The sequence below is a fragment of the Cydia amplana genome, chromosome 1 (genome assembly GCF_948474715.1).
Source record: "Cydia amplana chromosome 1, ilCydAmpl1.1, whole genome shotgun sequence".
Taxonomy (NCBI): Eukaryota; Metazoa; Arthropoda; class Insecta; order Lepidoptera; family Tortricidae; genus Cydia; species Cydia amplana.
Window position 1 is genome coordinate 7858253 of NC_086069.1, and position 21204 is coordinate 7879456.

The window sequence follows — 21204 nt, forward strand, 5'->3', positions numbered from 1 at the left end:
ATGCGGTACTAAATTAAAAATAAATTGTTTTGTTTTTTCCGTTACTTTGATGACTACCTTAACAAACATACTTCTTAAAAGTAGTCTCTTTAATTATGATATGGTTATAAACTCATAACCGGCCGCCGTAGATGCCGTATTATGTCGTTAACAGCGAATATAAGTTCTAATTAGAGATGCCACGCATAGGCAACTATTCGGCCACTTTGCTGAATATTCGGTATTCGGCCGAATGTTGCCTACTATTCGGCTGAATACCGAATATCTGTTGCACCTACTTAAAAAGAAAATTTCACAATAAAAATAACGAAAAACTATGTAGGTATATTTGGAATGTGTTCTTGGAAAGTTGTTTAAATACGAAGACCCTTTTTTGAGCATTTGTTGATTAAAAAACATTTTATTTTTTATCATGAGTCTGTTTTGTTTGACTCTTCTATTCATTATGCTGTTCAACAAAAATATATCTTAGCTATCGTCACCTAACGTTGAGCTTTGTTAGCGATCAGTTTTCATAATAATTGTGACTCAAAATGTTCGCATGTCATGCCGCATCTCGGCCGAGAGAGGGGCCGAATATTCGGTATTTGGTATTCGGCCAAAACCACTATTCGGGGCATCTCTAGTTCTAATGCCATCACTTCATTACTGTCCTAAAAATAGCACGCCAAATGTGTGTCGCATTTGTCAAAAGATGATAACCGTTTATTAAAGTTATATTTGGCTTAAACGCAGCACAATAGATCACATTCACTGGTTTGTAATGGCAACGGCCAATTTCCTTATTTTCCCCGCTGTCATTAGACCAGCCGTAATTTTGGCGTATTACACGAACCGTTAGATCGTCTCCGTTAAAATCCATGCAACAAATTAGACTGCTCCGTTTTAATTTATTGCCTGTCTATTTCAGCTTGCAATTGAAACAACCCATCTAAGCTTTACCCTACTTATTTATAACATTTGAAAGAACAGGGGGCCGATTTTTGAATTTCGATCACTTGATTTCGTCACTCGAAAATCGGTGGAAAACGGCGAAATGCAGATTTTTGAAATTCGAGTGATAGAAATTGGGAATCTAGTGGTATTGACCACTCGTTTTCAATTCTATTAGTAGAATTTACATGACTCGTAGTGGAGATATTACTGAACGAAATACGCGAAATCAAGCGGTCGAATTTCAAAAATCAGCCCCCAGGGGTTTCAATAAATTAATTGCGTAAACTCTAAGTTCTGTTCTGTTTGCAGTTGAATCATAAATCTGATAAATGGATCAAGTACCATTTTATATTTACTGAAACCCATTTCATGAAACTAATTTAAAAACGTTGACAGCGATCCTTTTTGGCCGATTAAGTCGATAGTTGACGACCGTTTGTATGGAATTTGTTTATCGCTCCTAACCAAATACAAATACAAAATACAAATACAAATGTTTTATTTCGGAAATAAAATATACAGTATTACATTTATGCTGGCTCCCACACTAGGCATATGCATAACCCTTATACTTAATGCCTAATTTGAATCGAAAAAATCCAACGACGAAACGAACAACGAAAAATATTTTCCATAATGTCATAATCCAGAGAGGAAAATGGGAACTACGTTTGTATGGAGAACCGGTCGTTTCCTTTCCTCTTAAGTATTATATGACCTTATTGACTGTGCGAGCACGAAGCGCAAGCGAAACCGACCCGTTTCAGCTAGGGAAATAATGTTTTCTTATGTCTGTTCGATTGTTCTCCTCTATACCTATCATCGTATTTCTCAGTTCATTTTGTGATCAGGTTCGAATATTATATATTTTTTTTATCGATTAAGTCTTTGGCATAAAAATTAGAGGATTTGTTATACCTACAAGCTCCTCGCTACCTCGCGAGATCAGCTTACAGCAGCGGTTCTCATCATTTTTTTTGACGGAACCCTTTTGGAAAGCGAAATACTTGATGGAACTCTAAAATACGGTGGCGGCATAGTAAACATTTTCGAGGCGACTAAAGCATAGTTCTAATTAAATTCTTGCGGAACCCCTGCAGGGGAACACACTTAGAGTATGGCTGGCTTACAGAATCACTGGTTTATGAATTGTTTCATTTTATGTATAAATTTGGTTTAGAGATCAAGTTATCCAAACTAGGGTTTCTGGGTTCTCGACCTTTTTAGGGCCCGTACTGTCTGTCTCTCTATTCTGAATAGTAAGAGCGATCTCTGTTATCATGGAATTGATTTCTCGAGTCCTCAAGACATTTGTTCCCCATCTCGAATAAGGACATATTTCTCGAGAATTCTCACGGCGAGAATTTTCGAGCAGAAACCAATCAAAACACTATTTTGTTGCAAATTGATTGATGCACGTTTTTTGTAAAGCAGTGTAAATTATTCCCGCTTCAAAGCATTGCATATCAGAAAACGACAGATAGGAGCGCAATTTACTCACTCACTATAAAACAGTGCACATATTGTATTTAAACGCCAAATTTCACTTTTGCCTGCCGAAATCGCTGTCATTGTCACTGGCCAGTGTCATGGTTGCCGACCTCAATGCGATGTTGTGATGAGCTCGCGTAATTACACTAAAACGCTGCTAAATTGTATAGTTTGCGCAGTAACTAAGATCAAATTTTGAGTGATACGTATATGTTATAAAGAACTCTGTAGTATGCTTAATAGGGTTTAAATTTCAAAAACATACTGACATTACTAGAGGCAAAAGAGAATGCGACCACTAAAATTTAATGCGGCCAAATTTTCGTGTTAAAAGCAGCATATAACTTTCTTTTTGGCGCTTTTCGGTTATGGTTAAATAGAGTGTAAATACTGGAGTAGTATTAAAATTGAGCGTTTATAACTCTAGGTTATTTATAACAATTTTTTAGTACACGCCCAGTTTATTGTAGGCTGTAGTTGGTAATTTAATTAAAGATATCGCAATGACGCTGACGGTTTTGAAAGCCACATGTGGTCGCTAAATCGCCTATCTCTTGATTACAGGTAGGGAATATTATCAAGGTACGCCTGCTGTGTGCAAGTTTACTTCAATCGTATGACGATGTACTTAGTTAGATAAAATAGGCAAAAAAAAAACAAGTACAGTCACCATCAGATATAAGAGCCGCCGAGGTGCTCAAAATTATCTGAACTTGCACTCTAGCGCCTTGACAATAAAGCGCTGTTCAGATATTTGTGAGCGCCTTGGCCGGTCCTGATGGCTGACTGTTGGCGACTGTACCTAAGTGAAATTCAAATATATTATCCCACTAAGCTTAATCATTCAGCCCATTATTATAAGAAAACTTCCCCTGGCTTTCATCAGCTAATGAGGGGCGAAACGGCGAGTCACCACAAATATGAATGCGACGATGAAAGCGAAAACTGAATCATTTACTCTGGTTTATCTCGCGATGACGATACTTGACGAGGCGATTTCTATAAACGATTGCAAATTCAACTTCTATTCTATTATAATTTACAATAGAATAAGGTAGAAGTACCTATAAGGTAGAAGTTGATGTTTTTAAAACCAGAATTTTTTAATGTAAATACAAATACATTGACGTGTACACTTCTAGACGGGTTGATACCTTTTTGATTGCGTGAAATCCGACAGCTACTCATAGCTATAGAATTTTGATTTAGACTGCGACGGAAATTCTGGATCATAGACGTACATCGTCCGTGGTCAAGCAATTAAGTAGGTACCTATATTGCTAACAGCTGGTATTTAATATACTTAGTTTTCCTCTGTTGATTTAAAAGATTTTCGGAATTATGACCGGTAAACATATTTTACCCGTAAGTGCGCACCTTGTTTTTGTAACTGCACTTTTATTAACACTGATTTAAACTTTCACGATTCTTACACATTATTAAAGGACGGACGGCGTTGTCCCCGTGGTCTCGAAGACTCAACCTGACGTGGTCTTCTCCGAGACCACGGGGACAACGCCGTCCTCGAAACGTCGGAGGTAAATCTTAAAAACTTAGATACGCGATTAAGTCCCGTTGTACAATTTAATAATGCACTTTTATTGTTCAAACTGAACATTGAAATCAGATTGAATAAATGTATTATAAGCAAATACTACTCTGATTAACATAGAGGGCTATATTATGCAACAAATATTAAAGGAAAGTTCAGAACAGATTGATTTAACACAAAGCTCTGTGCTGAGATAATTATTATAGTACACAAACGTTAGTGATTATAAGTTATGCATTGATTGTTACGCAAAACATCGGGCGTACAAAGCCTCAGCAGAGATAAGTGCCTAAACATTCTCTGGGAGGTGCATTTGCGGAGCGTGCCTTCACAATGCAGCTATCGCCGCACCGATCTTCCGACGTGATCTTTACAGCGAATACAATTTGTTGTTCAAATGTTACGCTAATATTAGTCCCCGTAAACGCTCTATTAAGGTCCTAACAGCTTTAGAAGTAAGATTCTATGTCCTGATAGGGAGCATATGACTGCTTACTTAAGATTGTAGCCTTTATTAAAGTGCAATTCCGTTGTGCAGTGAAAGCTGTACCAACAATTCCTCTTAGCACCAGTAATCATTCAGCATTAATAAACAGGGTCGAAGTAAGTTTGTACCTCTAATGTTGTGCCTCTATTGTGAGATACGGGATGTGCAAAATTATTAAGCATATGGTTATTTACAGTCTTGTACAAGTTGTCTATCTCGCGCGCGCGTTATTGTCGCGGTACACTTGTGCTAAGCCTGCAGGTAAATAAAGTCGGTCCCTATACTGGACAGTACTTGATTACTTTAAGATAATACGCCAATAATGTCGACATGAAAACTTAAGATCATAGATAATATATTATTATGAATAGATAGTAGCTGTTATAAGTTATAACATGTGTTACTATATAACACATGTTATAATTTATATTTCAAATATCATGCCCAGTAAAAAAATGACATTATATTCTTTATGCATGCGGCATTTACTTATATACCGAATACATTTTCTGAGTAATTGCACGTTGGGTTGTATAATCAAAAAATTGTTTTATTCAACTTTATCCAAATAAAAAGCGAACGGGAATTAAGTTAAGAACACATTAAGACAGAATTTCAGTCTTGGGTGCCACAAATTGGGTCTAAAATGTAATGGCCCTGTTTAATATTCATTGTTTCAAAGAACGATATCTTGGTTGCATTAGAAATAGCTGGCATTGAAAGGATGGTATGATTTAGCGAGTGCGCGGTAATTTACTAACTTCCAACCTCCTGTTGCTACTCGTATTGTGAAGTAGAACATTGTAGATTAGAATAAGGAGAGAATGTGATCGAATTAATGGAAAGTCCGTACGGTAAGGTACCTACTAATCCTCATAATAGTTCTCGTTGATGTGACGACGTTTTCAGATCTAAAAACCGATTTCGTAATATTATGATAAATTAACAAGCAAGATCGCCTAATAGCAGTCGGGTCCCGTTAATTCTACTTACCTATAGGACAATTCATTTGTCCCAAGAGTGGAACAACAGCGATACATGAAGGTTATAATTACTCGAATGTACAGTCAACAATAAAAATAAGTGCCTATATGCATATTGTGTCCTTTTTTTTTGGTAAGATACATACATATAGGGATCATAGTAAATCGTATAATCGTAAATCGGAATACAAAAGTTAAAATTCTATCGTATGTGGTCGATAAATCGTACTATGTCTGGGTTAAAGAGTGTAGCAGAATAGCCTTGGAAAAAGCTTGGAGTTTGAAATTATAGCCAAAGGATATAATGCCAATAATACCAGGCACAAATTTCAACCCCCTCAAACCCAAAGAACTCTAAAACTGTATTTTTTCTACTTTCTCCTAAACTATGTGAGTGACAGCTTCCGCATTTCGTACAAATAAAGATATTGTCAAAAAATAACCGAATAAAATATAAATATAAAAAACCTTTTAAACCTTTTCCTTTCAAAATAATACAATTAATGTAGTTTCATTGACGATCATGAAAATAATTCGTTTTAAAATACGGTACATTAATATTCTTCTTAAAGTTCTTTCCTTATTTATACAGTAATTCTTAAAGTATGTGTCATATGAAGAGGGTGGCGAGGCTTCATCGCTGAAGAATGTAGATATTGTATATTACTAACCTGCTGAATTTGGTTAATTCCACCGTAAAAGGGTAGGCGCCGATGGCTCTTAAGCGGCTAGACTAGGCTTATCACTTTTGTTTTGCATTAGGCTACTTTTGTTTGACAGTTATCACTGATACAATGGCTTTGTGAGGCTCTTGTGGACATCGCGTTTTGTCGTATTATGATGCAAAAACAAAGAGCAGATAGTAAGTAATTAATTTTATGAAAATTTAGTCAGACTTTGACTAGAACCTCTCAAAGCAAAGGTACAATATTTCCAGCGCAACTGCATGCACTAACTCCACTCTGGAACCAGAGGCAAACAGTCTTCTCCGTGTGCAAAGTTATCCATTTCCAATTGAGTTCTATCTATTCATTGGTTCGAATCTGTCTGTTTACAAAAAAACGATCGTAGTATTTCGAGTGTCGCTGCCGTCCGTAGCAATGAAAGCCGGAAAGCAACGCACGCGCGTGTTTTCGCGGTACGCCCGCCCTTGTAATAGCCGAGATAATTATCATCTAAACGATTTACGAGCTTTAGTTTCTTAACGATTGGACTTTTTGCTTCTGTAACTTTGATCATATGGACTAAACGATTCCATTGTGGGAGTAAAAACTTATATCAGTGCACTGAAATAAAAACAATAACCTTCCAATTAGTAGGTAATAATCGCTTAACAGTAAACACTTATTAACCCTGTGTTAACAAAGGCGCGGTTGTCGTAGGCCATACAAATAAAAAGGTGACTTTTAACGAATTCATTGTGGAATTGAACCAAGACCAGGTACCTACTTATGCATAGAAGATATTCTTCAAAATTAATTTTGTTAAATGCGTAGTAACAAATTATTCAATTTTCTTATCATTAATTCGTTATTGTCATTAAGAATTTGTTTTTATTAATATGCAGTTATAAATAAACAAGTGTCTATTGATTTCGCTGGTCTATGTGATGCTATAATACTTTTTAATAAAACGCTGCAACTCCCGTCAGGTTGTATTTACGATCGTGAAAATAATAACAAGTTGCGAACGCAAACGGATTTAGAAGGTACCTATATTTACCATTTATGATACTATTTAATACGACACACTGTATAAAACACAATGCATTTAGCTTGCTTAATGAAAGTTATTAGATACAGATATACCGCATTTAAAAGTACCTAGGTACTTAAGCTCGTGTAATGTTTTGTAATTCAATAAATGACTGGAAATGGCTTCTTTAACTGTAGTTTTCATCAAAACGTCAACGACTTCATACATCATCATCATCATCATCATTTTAGCCTTCGGTCGCCCACTGCTGAGCATAGGCCTCTCTTCTTGTACGCCACTTGTCCCGGTCCTGTGCTAGTTTCATCCAAAAGTGCCCCGCGATACTTCGAACGTCATCCACCCAACGAGCCAACGGACGCCAGGCGCTTCTTTCATCCGTAAGCGGCCACCAATCCGTCAACATTTTGGTCCACCTGCCATCACTCTGCCTAGCAACATGTCCCGCCCAACTCCACTTAAGCTTGGCAATGACGTCACCCACGTCCCGCACCTTGTACTTCATACATATGACACTTCATACATATGATCTGAAAAGGGTTAATATGTAATAGAACATGATCACAGATAGTAGTTTAAAAGTCATATGATAGTTAATCAGGCCATGGTACCTATGCTGTTTACGCGTGAGGAAAGAGGAAGAGTGTTTACTATGAGTTATTTTTACTCTGTGTATACTATGTAATTATGTACACGCTTGCATTCACTTTTACATAAATGTCAAGTAGATTTCTAAGTAAGTGAACGTTTTGATGCCCCTCGCTCTTGATGGGACTTTCCACGTACATACCTAGCAGCCTGAAAGTCAGACAATGCTAAAATTATAATGACATTTTAAGTGGACCTGCAGTCTGATTTAGTAGACCCACTTTTTGTTTTATAGGAAAGTGTATCCACGTATTTAATTTTACCACTGATGATATATATTAAACTAGCAAACTTTATCATAGATTTACATTTGAAATGCGACATATTTAAAATCCGTTATGGTACAATAGGGTCAGTTCAGAATTAAGTAAAATAAGCCTTGAAAATGTCAATTCCATTATAAAGAAAACTACAAATAATATGTTTGCGGTTTGGGGCTTCTTTTATATCATCATCATCATTTTAGCCTTCGGTCGCCCACTGCTGAGCATAGGCCTCTCTTCTTTTATATACTTACTTGAAAATATTTTCTGCACTAGGGATGATGACACAAGTTGAATTTTATAAATAAAATATTACAGGTCCACTCAATTCTGCACTTAAACCCACTTTAGTTAAATCTACTTTGCCACGGTAAAAATATTTGCAAAATAAAGTTGTCAATTATGGGTTTCACAATTCCGGTACCAGAATGTCAGAGTATGAAATTGACACTTCGTTTAATATACAGCTATAAGTAGATAACAGCAGAAGATGAGTGGTTCGAAAGTGAATCTGACACGAAATATCTAGTCATGTCAAGTCAAATGGACGCTTCTACCCAGTCACAGTAAAAACTTTCATCTAAAGTGTTAATAAATGTCGACAGTTGACGTGCAATTTTTTATGCGTGAACCAACGGTGCGGTGATGGTTCAAGTATCGCTGCCTAATGAAGTTGTTATCTAACCAAATATGTTAGTTTTGATGAAGTGCGATATATACTTAAAGGGCTATAAGGTTGATGATAGAACGCTGAAGAAACATTGCTACAAAATCAATCCTTACAATATGAGTTTAATTAAGTTTTTTCCAAAAGTTCATAAACATATTAAAGATAAGATAAAGAAATTATTCAGTAAAATTACCTAAGCTAACAGCATTAAGCGAAGACGCTCAAGCATGGGTTAGTAATGTGTACCTACATATACTAAATTATCATTACATTAGATAGCCCATGATTAGAAGCTAACTTCACGACTTACACATCTTAGAAACCAACTCCTTTTCTTACATCGAAGTACCGTAAAACGGGGTGAGTAGGTTTCGCGGGGAGAGGTGGGTTATGAATGAGGAGAGAAGGTTTGAGAGGGGGATGAGAAGGGATTTTAAGGCTACTGCTACAAAAATAATGTATTCCAATTAAAAATGGAGCAATAGTAATACGCATAATAAAAAAAAATCGATCCAATAATCTTCCAAAATCACCTTTGTATGAAAATCCCTCTCACCCCAAATATGAGGCACTACGGGGTGAGGTGGGTTTTCCTCTTTATCGTCAAAGTTATGAAATGGAACTACCCAAAATAAAATAAAAACTAAAATACAAACGTCCGGAACACTTATTATATACACCATTCAGTTTTCATATCTAAAAATAAAATGTTATCGAGATTTGAATTTCAGTTTTGACCCTACTCACCCCATTTTACGGTATGAATGTGGATTTCGTTATTCTCCATATCGTGTATTTTACTTTATTTTCATTTTGGATCTTTTGCAATAGATTATTTGCAATAGTAAGCTGTTGGATTTTCGTAGGCACGTTGATAGGTCCCTTTGCCGTATGATAAGCTTCGAATGTTACACGTAGGTCCTAAATGTACATACGAGGGGCGTTCAAAATATTCTCGGTATTGATATCTTACGACCTCTTCTAAAATTTCTTTCGTTACTGGCCGCTAAGGTTTATTCATTGACATTAAAAAAAAGTATAATTCGAACCGAGATGGTCTTTTGTTTTTCTGCAATTGCTGAACAAACATGAACATCATGTGCGAATTGACAATGTTAACTAAATTAGAACATCGATGCGTGATAAAATTCTTGACAAAACAGGGTAAAAATCAAAAAACCATAAAAGAGGAAATGGATTGTGTTTACCGTGAGTCTGCTCCTTCTTTATCTACCATTCAAAAGTGGTCAAGCGAGTTTAAACGCGGAAGGGAGAGTATTGAAGATGACCCTAGACCTGGCCGGCCTGTAGTAGCTACTTCACAAGAAAATATTGATAAAGTGGAAAAACTTATATTGGAAGATGGTCGAGTGAAGGTAAAATCTATAGCACAAGTAACCAATCTCTCTATTGGTACCGTACATGATATTATACATGACCATCTTAATATGTCAAAAGTAAGTGCAAGATGGGTTCCGCGAATGCTGACTCGGCTTCAAACAGACATGCGTGTAGCTTGTTGTTCCGATTTTATTGACCTGTGCGGTGAAAATCCTGATGAGGTGCTGCAAAGAATAGTTACTGGAGATGAAACCTGGGTTCATCATTATGACCCAGAGAGTAAACAAGAGTCCATGCAGTGGCACATTAAGGGTTCAGCTCATCCCAAGAAGTTCAAGGTCATCCCTTCAGCTGGCAAGGTCATGGCCACGATATTTTGGGATTGTGAAGGAGTATTACTAATCGATTATAAAGAAAAAGGTGTAAATATCACAGGACAGTACTACGCTAACATTCTACGTCAATTAAAGGATGTAATTAAAGAAAAGAGGCGAGGAAAGTTAACCAAAGGTATTCTGCTTCTGCATGACAACGCCCCCGTCCATACTGCTCATATTGCCAAGGCAGCTATTGTTGAATGTGGGTTTAAAACTGTTACTCACCCACCGTATAGTCCGGACTTAGCCCTCAGCGACTTCTTTTTGCTCCCCAATCTTAAAAAGGATCTGCGTGGAAATAAATTTTCTGACGATGAAGCATTGAAGGCGGCAGTGGAGAAGCATTTTTACACGAAAGATAAAAAATATTTTTACGAGGGATTAAAAAAAAAAATTGATCGATCTTTTAAGTGTATGAACATAGGGGGGGAGTATATTGAAAAATAAAAATATCAAACTTTTCGTACTTGTTTGTTTTCATTCTCATACCGAGAATATTTTGAATACCCCTCGTACAACCGTTGTACTTGGCCAGTATGTAAGCTAGGGGTCTAACCTCCTAACCCTATATATAGAAGCGCAAGATGCTCCTGGTGTCTCCGCAGGCTTATCGAAAGGACCACGGTGTGCAACGAGGATTTGAATAGGTTGTGTAGCTACTGCTTTCTATTTCATAATAGACATAGAAAAAAAAACATCACAGATGGTTCAGGAATGTTCAACAAAAAAAGTGCTTAGAATTAACATTAATTACGTAGGAGCTGTTTCTTTGGCCGTTAGGTACTCTCTGCTGTATACGATTTTCGGTCATACTTTTTGCCTATAACAAATACTGGGGAAAGAATCAAAATATGCCCATTAAAAAAATTACGGGTTTATTTTGATTCACCACGCTTTGTATAATGTTAAAAACGCTTCTATAACTATTATTGGCATTTAAACAAGTAAAATTATCTTGGGAATGAATCTGATATTAATATAAGAGATAATAAATGCCTTTTACTCTAATTATTGAAACCAGTTAACAGAAAGTTTTAATATTCTAGTTCTATCAAACGCAACACGGGTAGGAACAATATCTAGTAGCTTTCAAAGGCTGTATTGCACGCACATTTCACCGCAATCGAAAGTTCATATTCAATTTGCTGGGTAGTGAAATTTTCATCTTTGTTCGTATCGCCATTTCCCGCGAAGGCGGCGGACCGCGAAACCACAGCATCCAGTCGGATCTCATAAACGGCCTCATAAACTTCATACAGCCCGTTCTGTATTGTGAGTGTACTTATACCTTCGACTAGGCTGGTAAATTCCGATCCCGTAAGAAAAATGCAATGTAGGAGCGTGTAATAATTTAAGGTAGATCGGGATCAATTGAACCATGACGTCTGAAATAACCGTTTATAAATCAGAATGAACTTTAACGGAAAATTTTAATTACCAATCAGATTTTTCCGGAAGTTAAAGTACATAATTATATAATATATCATACGAAGAAAGGGCAAACATGTACCTAATATGTTTATAGTTATAATGACTTATAGCTGAATAATTGACCGAAGCGTAGCGAAGTTTTGACTCGGGCATTTTGCTTTTGTATGTCCGGATGTTCTCCTCTACAGGTCACAATTCTCTACCGATTCTTGTGAAATTTTGTGACCAGATTCTATGAGTAAATAAAAATTTTTTGTCGATCCCGTTTTTGGAAATTTTCAAAAATGGAGGAGTTGTGATACCTCGCGCTTAAACAAATAGTCGTATCGATATCATAAGAGTATTTTCTTTTTGAGACATATTTACATAGTAAATGGCGAAAAATGCAGAAAAATTGTATTGCTGGTTTAGGCGGTATTTAGATATTTAGTTTGTACTCGAGAATTAGTAGCCGAATTTCGTCAGCTTAGCTAAGAACTATCATGGCGCATTTTGTAATTAATTGCTTTTTTTGTTTGCACACAGAAAGTCTGGGTTCGATCCCCAGTAAGACATAACATTTTGTATTTATTTTTTCAGTTAAACTTCGTATTTTTTTTTAATAATTAAAATCTTTGTATTGTTGATTGATCAAACCGCTGTGTGGAGCTGTCGTCGTGCACGGTCCCAATAAGCTATGCTCGCGAGGTCTACAGCTCACAGAGCTACTAGTAAGTTATGTTTATTATTGTAAAAAGAAAAGCTTTGAATTTCAGCTATTAACTCAAAATTCGTAATAATACGGCATGTAATTAAATAATGTAAATAGTTTAAATCCGTGTCTTTAATTACCTTCCACGGCGACAATTCGGAACGCTCTCATTTTTTTATCAGGTGGAAATGTAATTAGTAATTATATAAAATAACTATTATTTCCCTGATTGCCGCAGGTTTTCAAGGGTATAATTACTTGTTATAAATTTATGTCGTGAGAGTTACTTTAATGATTTATCAGTTTTCTTCTAGGTACTTATATACTTTTTTATATTTTTTCTTCTGAGTACATAATGATTATAAATGGACAAGACAAGTTAATGCGAAAGCGTAGTAAATAATCAAACTTACGTTTATACACACTACTAATAAGGATAACAGTACGTATACCTCTATACTCTATTACATTCCATATTATGTTTGAGTAAAGTATATATAGAACATGTAACACGAGTAACACCGACGCTAAAATTATATTGTTCTCTTAAAAACAAAAATAATTAATATCTTCTAATAATATAACCACACTAGAGGGGTCGGCAAACAGTTTACGGAAGCTCAAAGGGCCGCAAATGTTGTTTTCAGACATGTAACAACGCATGCGGCTCGCGAGCCGTGGATTGCCGACCCCTGTCTAACAGCCATATTCGAACTTTGAGATACGTCAAATATAAGATATTGAAACGATATAGATCGGATATGTCAGTGTCAAACAAGTGTTAAAAGTGACTTATTTCTGTATTTATCTAGTCAAGTGAATTGTAAAATTCTTATGAGAATAAATGATCTTAAACCTAAACCTATTTGTTGTAGAAACGTCACTTTTGACACTTGTTTGACACTGACATATCGTTTCAATATCTTATATTTGACGTAGGTATCTTAAAGTTCGAATATGGCTGTAAATAGGACAATGGTCGAAAATTCTAAATAAGTCCCGGAATTTATGTATGATAATAAAACATCCATTATTTATGTCCAGACCATTTTAAGTTTGATTGGCGTAACATACCTACCAATGAAATGATTAATGAGTTTAAACACTGAAAAATAGTGGAGGTATTATTACGTTGTCGGTGCCGGTATACGTTGTAAGTACGCGTTTAAAACGTATATCCGTCGCATTTGTTATGCCGTTGCATTAAATTACATATACTTTCAAGATTAACAGAGAAAGACTTCGAATCGGCATTTGAAATCGAATTTCAATGTTAACTATTAAACTCATTAATTCGCCTTTCGAGATTACAATAAGTTTACATGTAGTAGCACGAAGATAGTGCTGCCATCGTACACCATTTTAGAGCAACTAATAAAAAAAAATAACAAATTTTATTTATACCCTGTGGCGGGTACTTCATAATCTCATACACGTTTTGTGTCGCCGCCATCGTATACGCTGTTCCCGTGCTAAGTGTTTTAATTCGAATATTTGGCTATAATTCGCGTGTTTTATCATGGGAAAACGTAAGTTTAGGGATGATGAAGAATACTACGCACGGAAAATAAAGAAGTTGGAGCAGAAAATGAGAAAAGTGCGACGGGAACGCCGAGGGGAGTCGTCGGACTCGGAGTCGTGGAGTTCGGAGTCGTCGGATGCAGACCAGTACGAGGAGGAAGTGGTAAATGAGCTTGATGTGGATCATGCTTCCGAGCTGGAGGTTCCGCAAACCGAAGGTACTAATATTTCCTTTATATTACGCGTGGTTTTGTAGGCACGTGGGGCAGGCGCGCTTGACCTTTGGCTCGCGCGCGCTCGCGCCCCCTATCGGCCGGAAACCTATACGACCTTGACATAGGTACCTACCTACTTATGGTTCACAACGAGTGTAGCTACCTTTTTATGCAATGCTACCAATGCTTGTTTATGCGACGTATTTTATTTTATCCTGGTAAACATTAGTGGCTAAAGTTGGGCCTGTAAGGCTACATACTAACCTAAAATATACTTCAGATCGATCTGTAAGGTTGTTTCGTAGTATATAGGTTTGCCACCTCGTTGCACAGTCGCTAGAGTCCGTGAGACAGCTACTGATGATATCAAAAGTTTACTCCAGTGTATCCGGAATACAATCGACTTACCTACCTATTACAAAGTCAGGCAAGAAAACAGTTTGAAAGACTGTTTCTAGGCTTGCGCATATGATTTATATCTACTTAGACATTATGTGTCGGTTTTTTCAGGACCCCAAGAGGAAAACCAACCGTCTCCAGTCCTTGATCCTCAGCTGGAAACAACGCCGCAGTTAGATCCGAGTATTTTGAACATTCTAGGTGACGAACCGGCTAAAGAAGAAATATTTAGCAAGGCTGTCCACAAGGATGTTGCTAGCCGATGGTCCGATATACTAATCAATGGTTTAAAGGATGATGTCAAAAAGGAGATTATTTCTTGTCACGACATCCCTGAGAATCTTACGTTACTGCAGAGTCCTATACTAAACCCTGAAATCAAAGCAGCGGTCAACGAAAATGCGCTTAAGAGAGACGTTATCTTATCAGAAAAACAGAAAAGTATGGCTTGCGTCTTGACATGTATAGCCGACTTAATGTCCTCGAATTTAGAAAATCATTCTGACGCCGCAGAGAATAAAGAAAGTTTGAAGTTACTCAGCGATGCAGGCCGCTTGTTATGCCATGTACATTATGAAGAGACTTCAGCTAGAAGGAACTTCTTACAAGCTTGTCTTAGCAAAGACGTCAAAGACAATATAAAGGACCTGAAAAGAGACAGATTTCTTTTTGGTACCGATCTTTCAGAGAAACTGAAATCTATGAAGGCGATAACGAAGACGGGCGCGGAGATGAGACCCGCCTCAACGAAACCGAAGCCTCCACCTAAGAGCAGACCGGCTGAAGCGGGACCTTCGAGGGCTTTAAACTGGCGGGGCCCGCCACCGCCGGCACCTCGGCGCGCGTACGCGAGGACGAGCTCGACGGCTGGTGGGCGCAGGCAGCCGGCAGCGGCGCCGCGCGGCAGCGCGCGCCGCGACCCGCGGCCGCGGAGCAGCAGGCCGGCCGCCAGTCGGCGCTAAGCAGCGAGTCGCAGGCGGGTACATTACAGTTTTATTACCATAATTGGCAACGCATAACTGACGACCCGGTGGTTTTATCTTGGGTCAGAGGCTTACGCTTGCCGATCGATATTGATATCGTCCAGTCACAGATACCTGTAAATAAACCACAGTCTGCTCAGCATAAGTTAGAAATGAATAATGAGATTACTAAACTCATAAATATAGGCGCTGTTCGCCAGTGCGAGCCATGCGAGGGCCAATTCTTATCAAGCATTTTTCTAATTAAGAAAAGTAACGGCCAGAATAGATTTATTTTAAATTTAAAGCATTTAAACAAGTTTATTCCTACGCCACACTTCAAAATTGAAGATTACAGGACTTTGATGCGTCTTTTATATAAAGACACTTATATGTGTACATTGGATCTTAAGAATGCTTATTTTTCAATAAGTATTCATGAAGACTATAAAAAATACTTACGATTTCAATGGTTAGGGCGTTTGTATGAATTTCAAGTACTCTGCTTTGGCTTGAATTTAGCGCCATACGTATTTACAAAACTTATGCGACCTGTCGTGGAGTATTTACGAAAACAAGGGTTATTTTCTGTAATTTATTTAGACGATATATGTCTTTTCGGTTCCAGTCCTTACGAATGTAAACAAAATTTCAAACAAACCAAAGACTTATTGGAATCGCTTGGCTTTGTAATAAACTTAGAAAAAAGTAATGGTACACCTAGTCGAACCATTACTTTCCTAGGTTTCGTTTTTGACTCCAATGCATTGACAATTGGCATTCCGAAAGATAAGAAATTAAAAATTAAGCGTGAGATAATACGGTTTTCGAACATGAGTAGGTGCAAAGTTCGGGATTTTGCACATTTAGTTGGTTTGCTGGTGTCCGTATGCCCAGCCGTTCAGTACGGGTGGGTTTATACAAAAATGTTCGAACGGCAAAAATACCTTTGTCTAAAAGGTAATGATGATTATAATCAATTCATGTCAATACCAAATCATCTTAGTAGTGATTTTAATTGGTGGTTACGTAATATCGATAAATGTAACAATCCGATACGGTCAGGCGATTACCGGCTAGAAATTTTTTCAGACGCATCTCGTACGGGCTGGGGCATTAGTTGCTCGGATCAAACAGCGAGTGGTCAGTGGTCGACAGAAGAGTTAAATGAGCATATTAACTTTTTGGAACTGACAGCTGCATTTTTTGGTTTAAAAATATTTGCCAGTAAATTCACGGATTGCGAGATCCTTTTGCGTATTGATAATACTACGGCAATTGCATACATAAACCGGTTTGGAGGCATTCAGTTCTCACATCTGAATGCACTAAGCCGTAAGATTTGGCAGTGGTGCGAAGAAAGACGCATATATATCTTTGCGTCTTACATAAGTTCCACTGAGAATTTAATTGCCGATGCCGAATCTCGCCGAGTTCATGCAGATGTTGAGTGGGAGCTCGCTGATGAGGCCTATTATCTGATTTGTGAGACTTTTAGACGACCAGAAATTGACTTGTTTGCAAGTCGGCTAAATAAAAAATGTGTGAAATTTGTATCATGGCATAAAGACCCAGACGCATTCAAAGTAGATGCTTTTACATTGTCTTGGAGTGATTTCTTCTTCTATGCTTTTCCTCCATTTTCTATGATACTCAAAGTACTCCAGAAAATAGTAAATAATAAAGCGGAGGGTATTGTGGTTGTACCTTTATGGCACAAACAACCCTGGTTTCCACTTTTTAAGAAACTACAAATTTCAAACAGCTTGGTATTTCCTCCAGAGGCTAATTTATTGCATTCGCCTTACAGGGCCGAACACAAGCTTCAGCAGAGCCTTACCCTGGTGGCCGCTGTCTTATCCGGACGGCGTTCCTGAGGCAGGGCGCTCCTCCCGAAGCCGTGGACGTGATGCTAGCCTCGCTTACGGACAATACGATTAGTCAGTATGAACCATGCATTAAAAAATGGTTTTGTTATTGCCAAGAAATTAATGTCAATCTTTATGATACATCCGTTAAGGATATATTGAGATTTTTAGTAAGACTTTACAATCAAGATAATAAATACGGTTCAATTAATTCAGCGAAATCAGCTATTAGTCTTATAGTAGGTTCTGAACTTATGAACGATTTAAAAATAAAACGATTCATGAAGGGAGTGTATAAATTGAGAACTCCTCTCCCAAGATATAATTGTACTTGGAATCCAGCTGTAGTTTTAGATTTTCTAAGTAATCATTATCCGAACGAAAGCTTGCCGTTTGATTTGTTATCCAAAAAACTAGCAACATTGCTAGCTTTGACCACTGCGCACCGCGTGCAGACTCTCTCTTTGATTCGAGTGTCTAACATACAACAATATAATGGTGAAAAAATTGTTATAAAAATCTCTGATAAAATAAAAACTTCTGCGGTTGGTAGATCACAACCATTATTGATTCTTCCTTACTTCAACGAAAGGCCTTCTATTTGTCCGGCTAGAACTTTAGAAGAATATCTAAAAACCACTGCCGATAAAAGGCAGACAAATTGTGAGTTTTTATTCGTTAGCTTAAAGAAGCCATATAAAAATGTATGTTCGCAATCACTGAGTCGGTGGATCAAGGCCACACTGCAGGAGAGCGGGATCGACACTTCAGTATTCAGCTCTCACAGCACTAGGCATGCATCTACGTCTGCTGCCAATAAGCTTGGCGTAAGCATAGATGTTATAAAAAGAACCGCAGGATGGACGGGTAACTCGGCATCCTTTGCCAAATTTTATAACAGGGAGGTATTACCTGATACATCAGAGTCGTTTGCCCGGTCTCTATGCAGTATGACCTCTAAATAATACTTAATTAATAAAATAGGTATTATACTTGTTGATTATTAATTATGCATTAATTAATATCTGATTATGGTTATTTTCTTAAAAAACCGCAATGTAAACGATTTGTCAGAACTGAAATACAGTAATATGTTGTTTTCATACTTTGTTTATTTCAGTTGAACCCGTTTACATTTTACCTAAATATTTCGTGAAGCTCTAAACATCTACATGTAAACTTATTGTAATCTCGAAAGGCGAATTAATGAGTTTAATAGAAAATCAAACGAACTTACCTGTAAGTGACGTTCGATTATTATTAAACGAGGTAATTCGCCTGAGAGATTACACACCCACCCGGACCCTACACAGAACGAGTTCTGTAGTTGCCCCGTTTCCTCACGAAATATATGTATGAGTTGACGATGGGCTCCGGGTACCAAAAGTGTATGAGATTATGAAGTACCCGCCACAGGGTATAAATAAAATTTGTTATTTTTTTTTATTAGTTGCTCTAAAATGGTGTACGATGGCAGCACTATCTTCGTGCTACTACATGTAAACTTATTGTAATCTCTCAGGCGAATTACCTCGTTTAATAATAATCGAACGTCACTTACAGGTAAGTTCGTATGATTTTCTATTTGACACTATACCTATATATTGTCATAATATTATCACCAGGGGGCCTAAGATAAATGTAAATAATGTATGGAAATGATAGCGTTTCGTTTCGTTTTCTGCGAAACGATTGTGATGTTGGCTAGGCCCGCTGAAAATACATTAATAATCGGCTGAACTTTTCGATAATACTAGGTACGTACCTACTTATGATAATATATAGGGGCTCAGTACCTATTAACAAAGTATGTACCTATGAAGTTGTTTGTGTTTCGTTCCATTATCATTTTCCTGTATATAAGCGCTGCTCTGCAGTCATAAATGTCACTAATGCGCGGTATTGATACAAATGCCGACAGAGCAACATACAGTTGATACAGTCACCATCAAAGCAGCCAGAAACATATTAAGATATTAAAGGCAAGGCGTAATATATATTTCTACCACGCGGCACACAAAGAGACACACGCCATTGTTGATTAATCCGGGGGTTCCATTCATGAGGCCATATTGTTTCACTTGTCTTAAAAATTGAACCCCTTTCAAGACGTCGGGCTCGACGTGTCGACACATCACTCGCTTAAAACCACAGAGTACTAAGTCAACTAATGTCGCGTATTCATTCTAGAACTGAAGCAGCACCAGCTGAAGTTTACATTGGAACAGTGTGTGAGACATTGATATAGAATAAAGAACTGGATACCCAATCAGCCGCAAAAAATGGCCCCACAAAAGTAACGTTAAAACAGATCACTCGTTACTTTTTCGTTTAGTCTTGTTTGAAACGCTCAAATGTGAAGTTGTCAACAATTACGAAATGTGCCGTTAAAATATGTAAAAATAACAATGATAAAACAAGGGAAAAGGATGGAATGTATTTCTTTCGGTTAGTTATTTGGATAGCATTACATAATTTATGTAATCTGGTGGTAATTTTATGGTTTCGAATAAATTAAGTTGTCCTAGGTACCAAAGAAGAAATGTCAAGGAACAAAAATCTAATGAGTCGATGTGAGGTCAATATTTTTATATGGAATTCGTAAGGAATAATATTATGTTTAAATTCAAGATTTCCAAGAAAACCTATGCGATGTGCAAAGTGGACTGCTATTTAATTATAGCAAGAGATAAGGGTGATGCAGTTTTAAACAAGGCAAAACGGCACTTGTGTATTCGCCCCATTTCCCTGTTTCCGACATATACACCACCAATAAGGGCTTATATCGACTAACTGCTAAACCTGTCTGAACACAGTGACAACCACAGTCAACCACAATCAGTACCTAAATGTCCCCGTGCACTCGTGCGATGAGTATTTGATCTAAAATACACAGTTATTTTATTTAATAAGTTGAATTTATTTCAAGGAAATTAATATTTAAAGACGTATACTTACTTATTAAAAATTAAATTTGTTTGAATTTGAACCACGAATTAATTTTATTTGAGCTCCCGATTAAATTAAATTTGGTTTATTTATTACTTCAATTGGTTTTTCTGTACAGTAATACCTATTAAAGTGTACCAAAGTGACTCCATTCGTTCATTATTCTCGTTTGACGTTGTTTGACGTAAATAAGTTACGTTTAGTGCCATCAGACTAATTTTTTTTACAGTGTTGGTACTTATGTTTGCAAATTTGACACTTAAGCTTACGACATTAAGCTCTTTTCTGTACGAAAGATTTATCTTGACTCAAAATTTACGTAAGCGTTTTTATCATCAATGCGAATGGTGCGAAAACGTCATTGGGGCCACATTTGTTGACGTTTTTGTTCTGCTTTGTGTGTCTATTTCTTTTATATTAAGTCAGTGGTGTGAGATTAATGATAAACTTTTTGATTATTGGGTGGAATTTGTGCTATGATGGGAATGGCTAGCAAGGATAGAGGGATGTCAGAAACTGACTGTCTCTGCGACGAGAGCGATTATGCGTTGGCTTTGATGACCCGACCGGCTATGGGAATGGGGCAGGACTGATTGTTATTATAATCAGTATATTGTAGCTTAAAAACATGATTATATTTGTAAGACTCATTTTTATTGTAAAAGTCTAAGACTAGCTGTTAAGGTAAGTGAAATATCACTACATAG

The 21204-nt window shown here is 37.1% G+C and overlaps 2 protein-coding genes across 2 annotated transcripts in view; both read left to right on the forward strand.

Moving 5' to 3' along the window:
* The window catches only part of LOC134647441 (microtubule-associated protein Jupiter), a 160586-nt gene that overhangs the window by 52958 nt on the left and 86424 nt on the right, over positions 1-21204 (forward strand). The window lies entirely within an intron of this gene.
* On the forward strand, positions 13868-15681 carry LOC134662879 (uncharacterized). Its single transcript, XM_063519190.1, has 2 exons — positions 13868-14322; positions 14830-15681. Exons 1-2 carry the CDS (start codon positions 14103-14105, stop codon positions 15678-15680), a joined length of 1071 nt encoding a protein of 356 aa, XP_063375260.1. The 5' UTR covers positions 13868-14102; the 3' UTR covers position 15681.

What these genes read in the sequence shown, in the direction of transcription:
- LOC134662879 (XM_063519190.1), top strand. Translation starts at nt 14,103, where the DNA reads ATGGGAAAACGTAAGTTTAGGGATGATGAAGAATACTACGCACGGAAA. An exon ending in GGAGGTTCCGCAAACCGAAG is followed by an intron (nt 14,323 to 14,829) that starts GTACTAATATTT and finishes CGGTTTTTTCAG; the next exon opens with GACCCCAAGAGGAAAACCAA.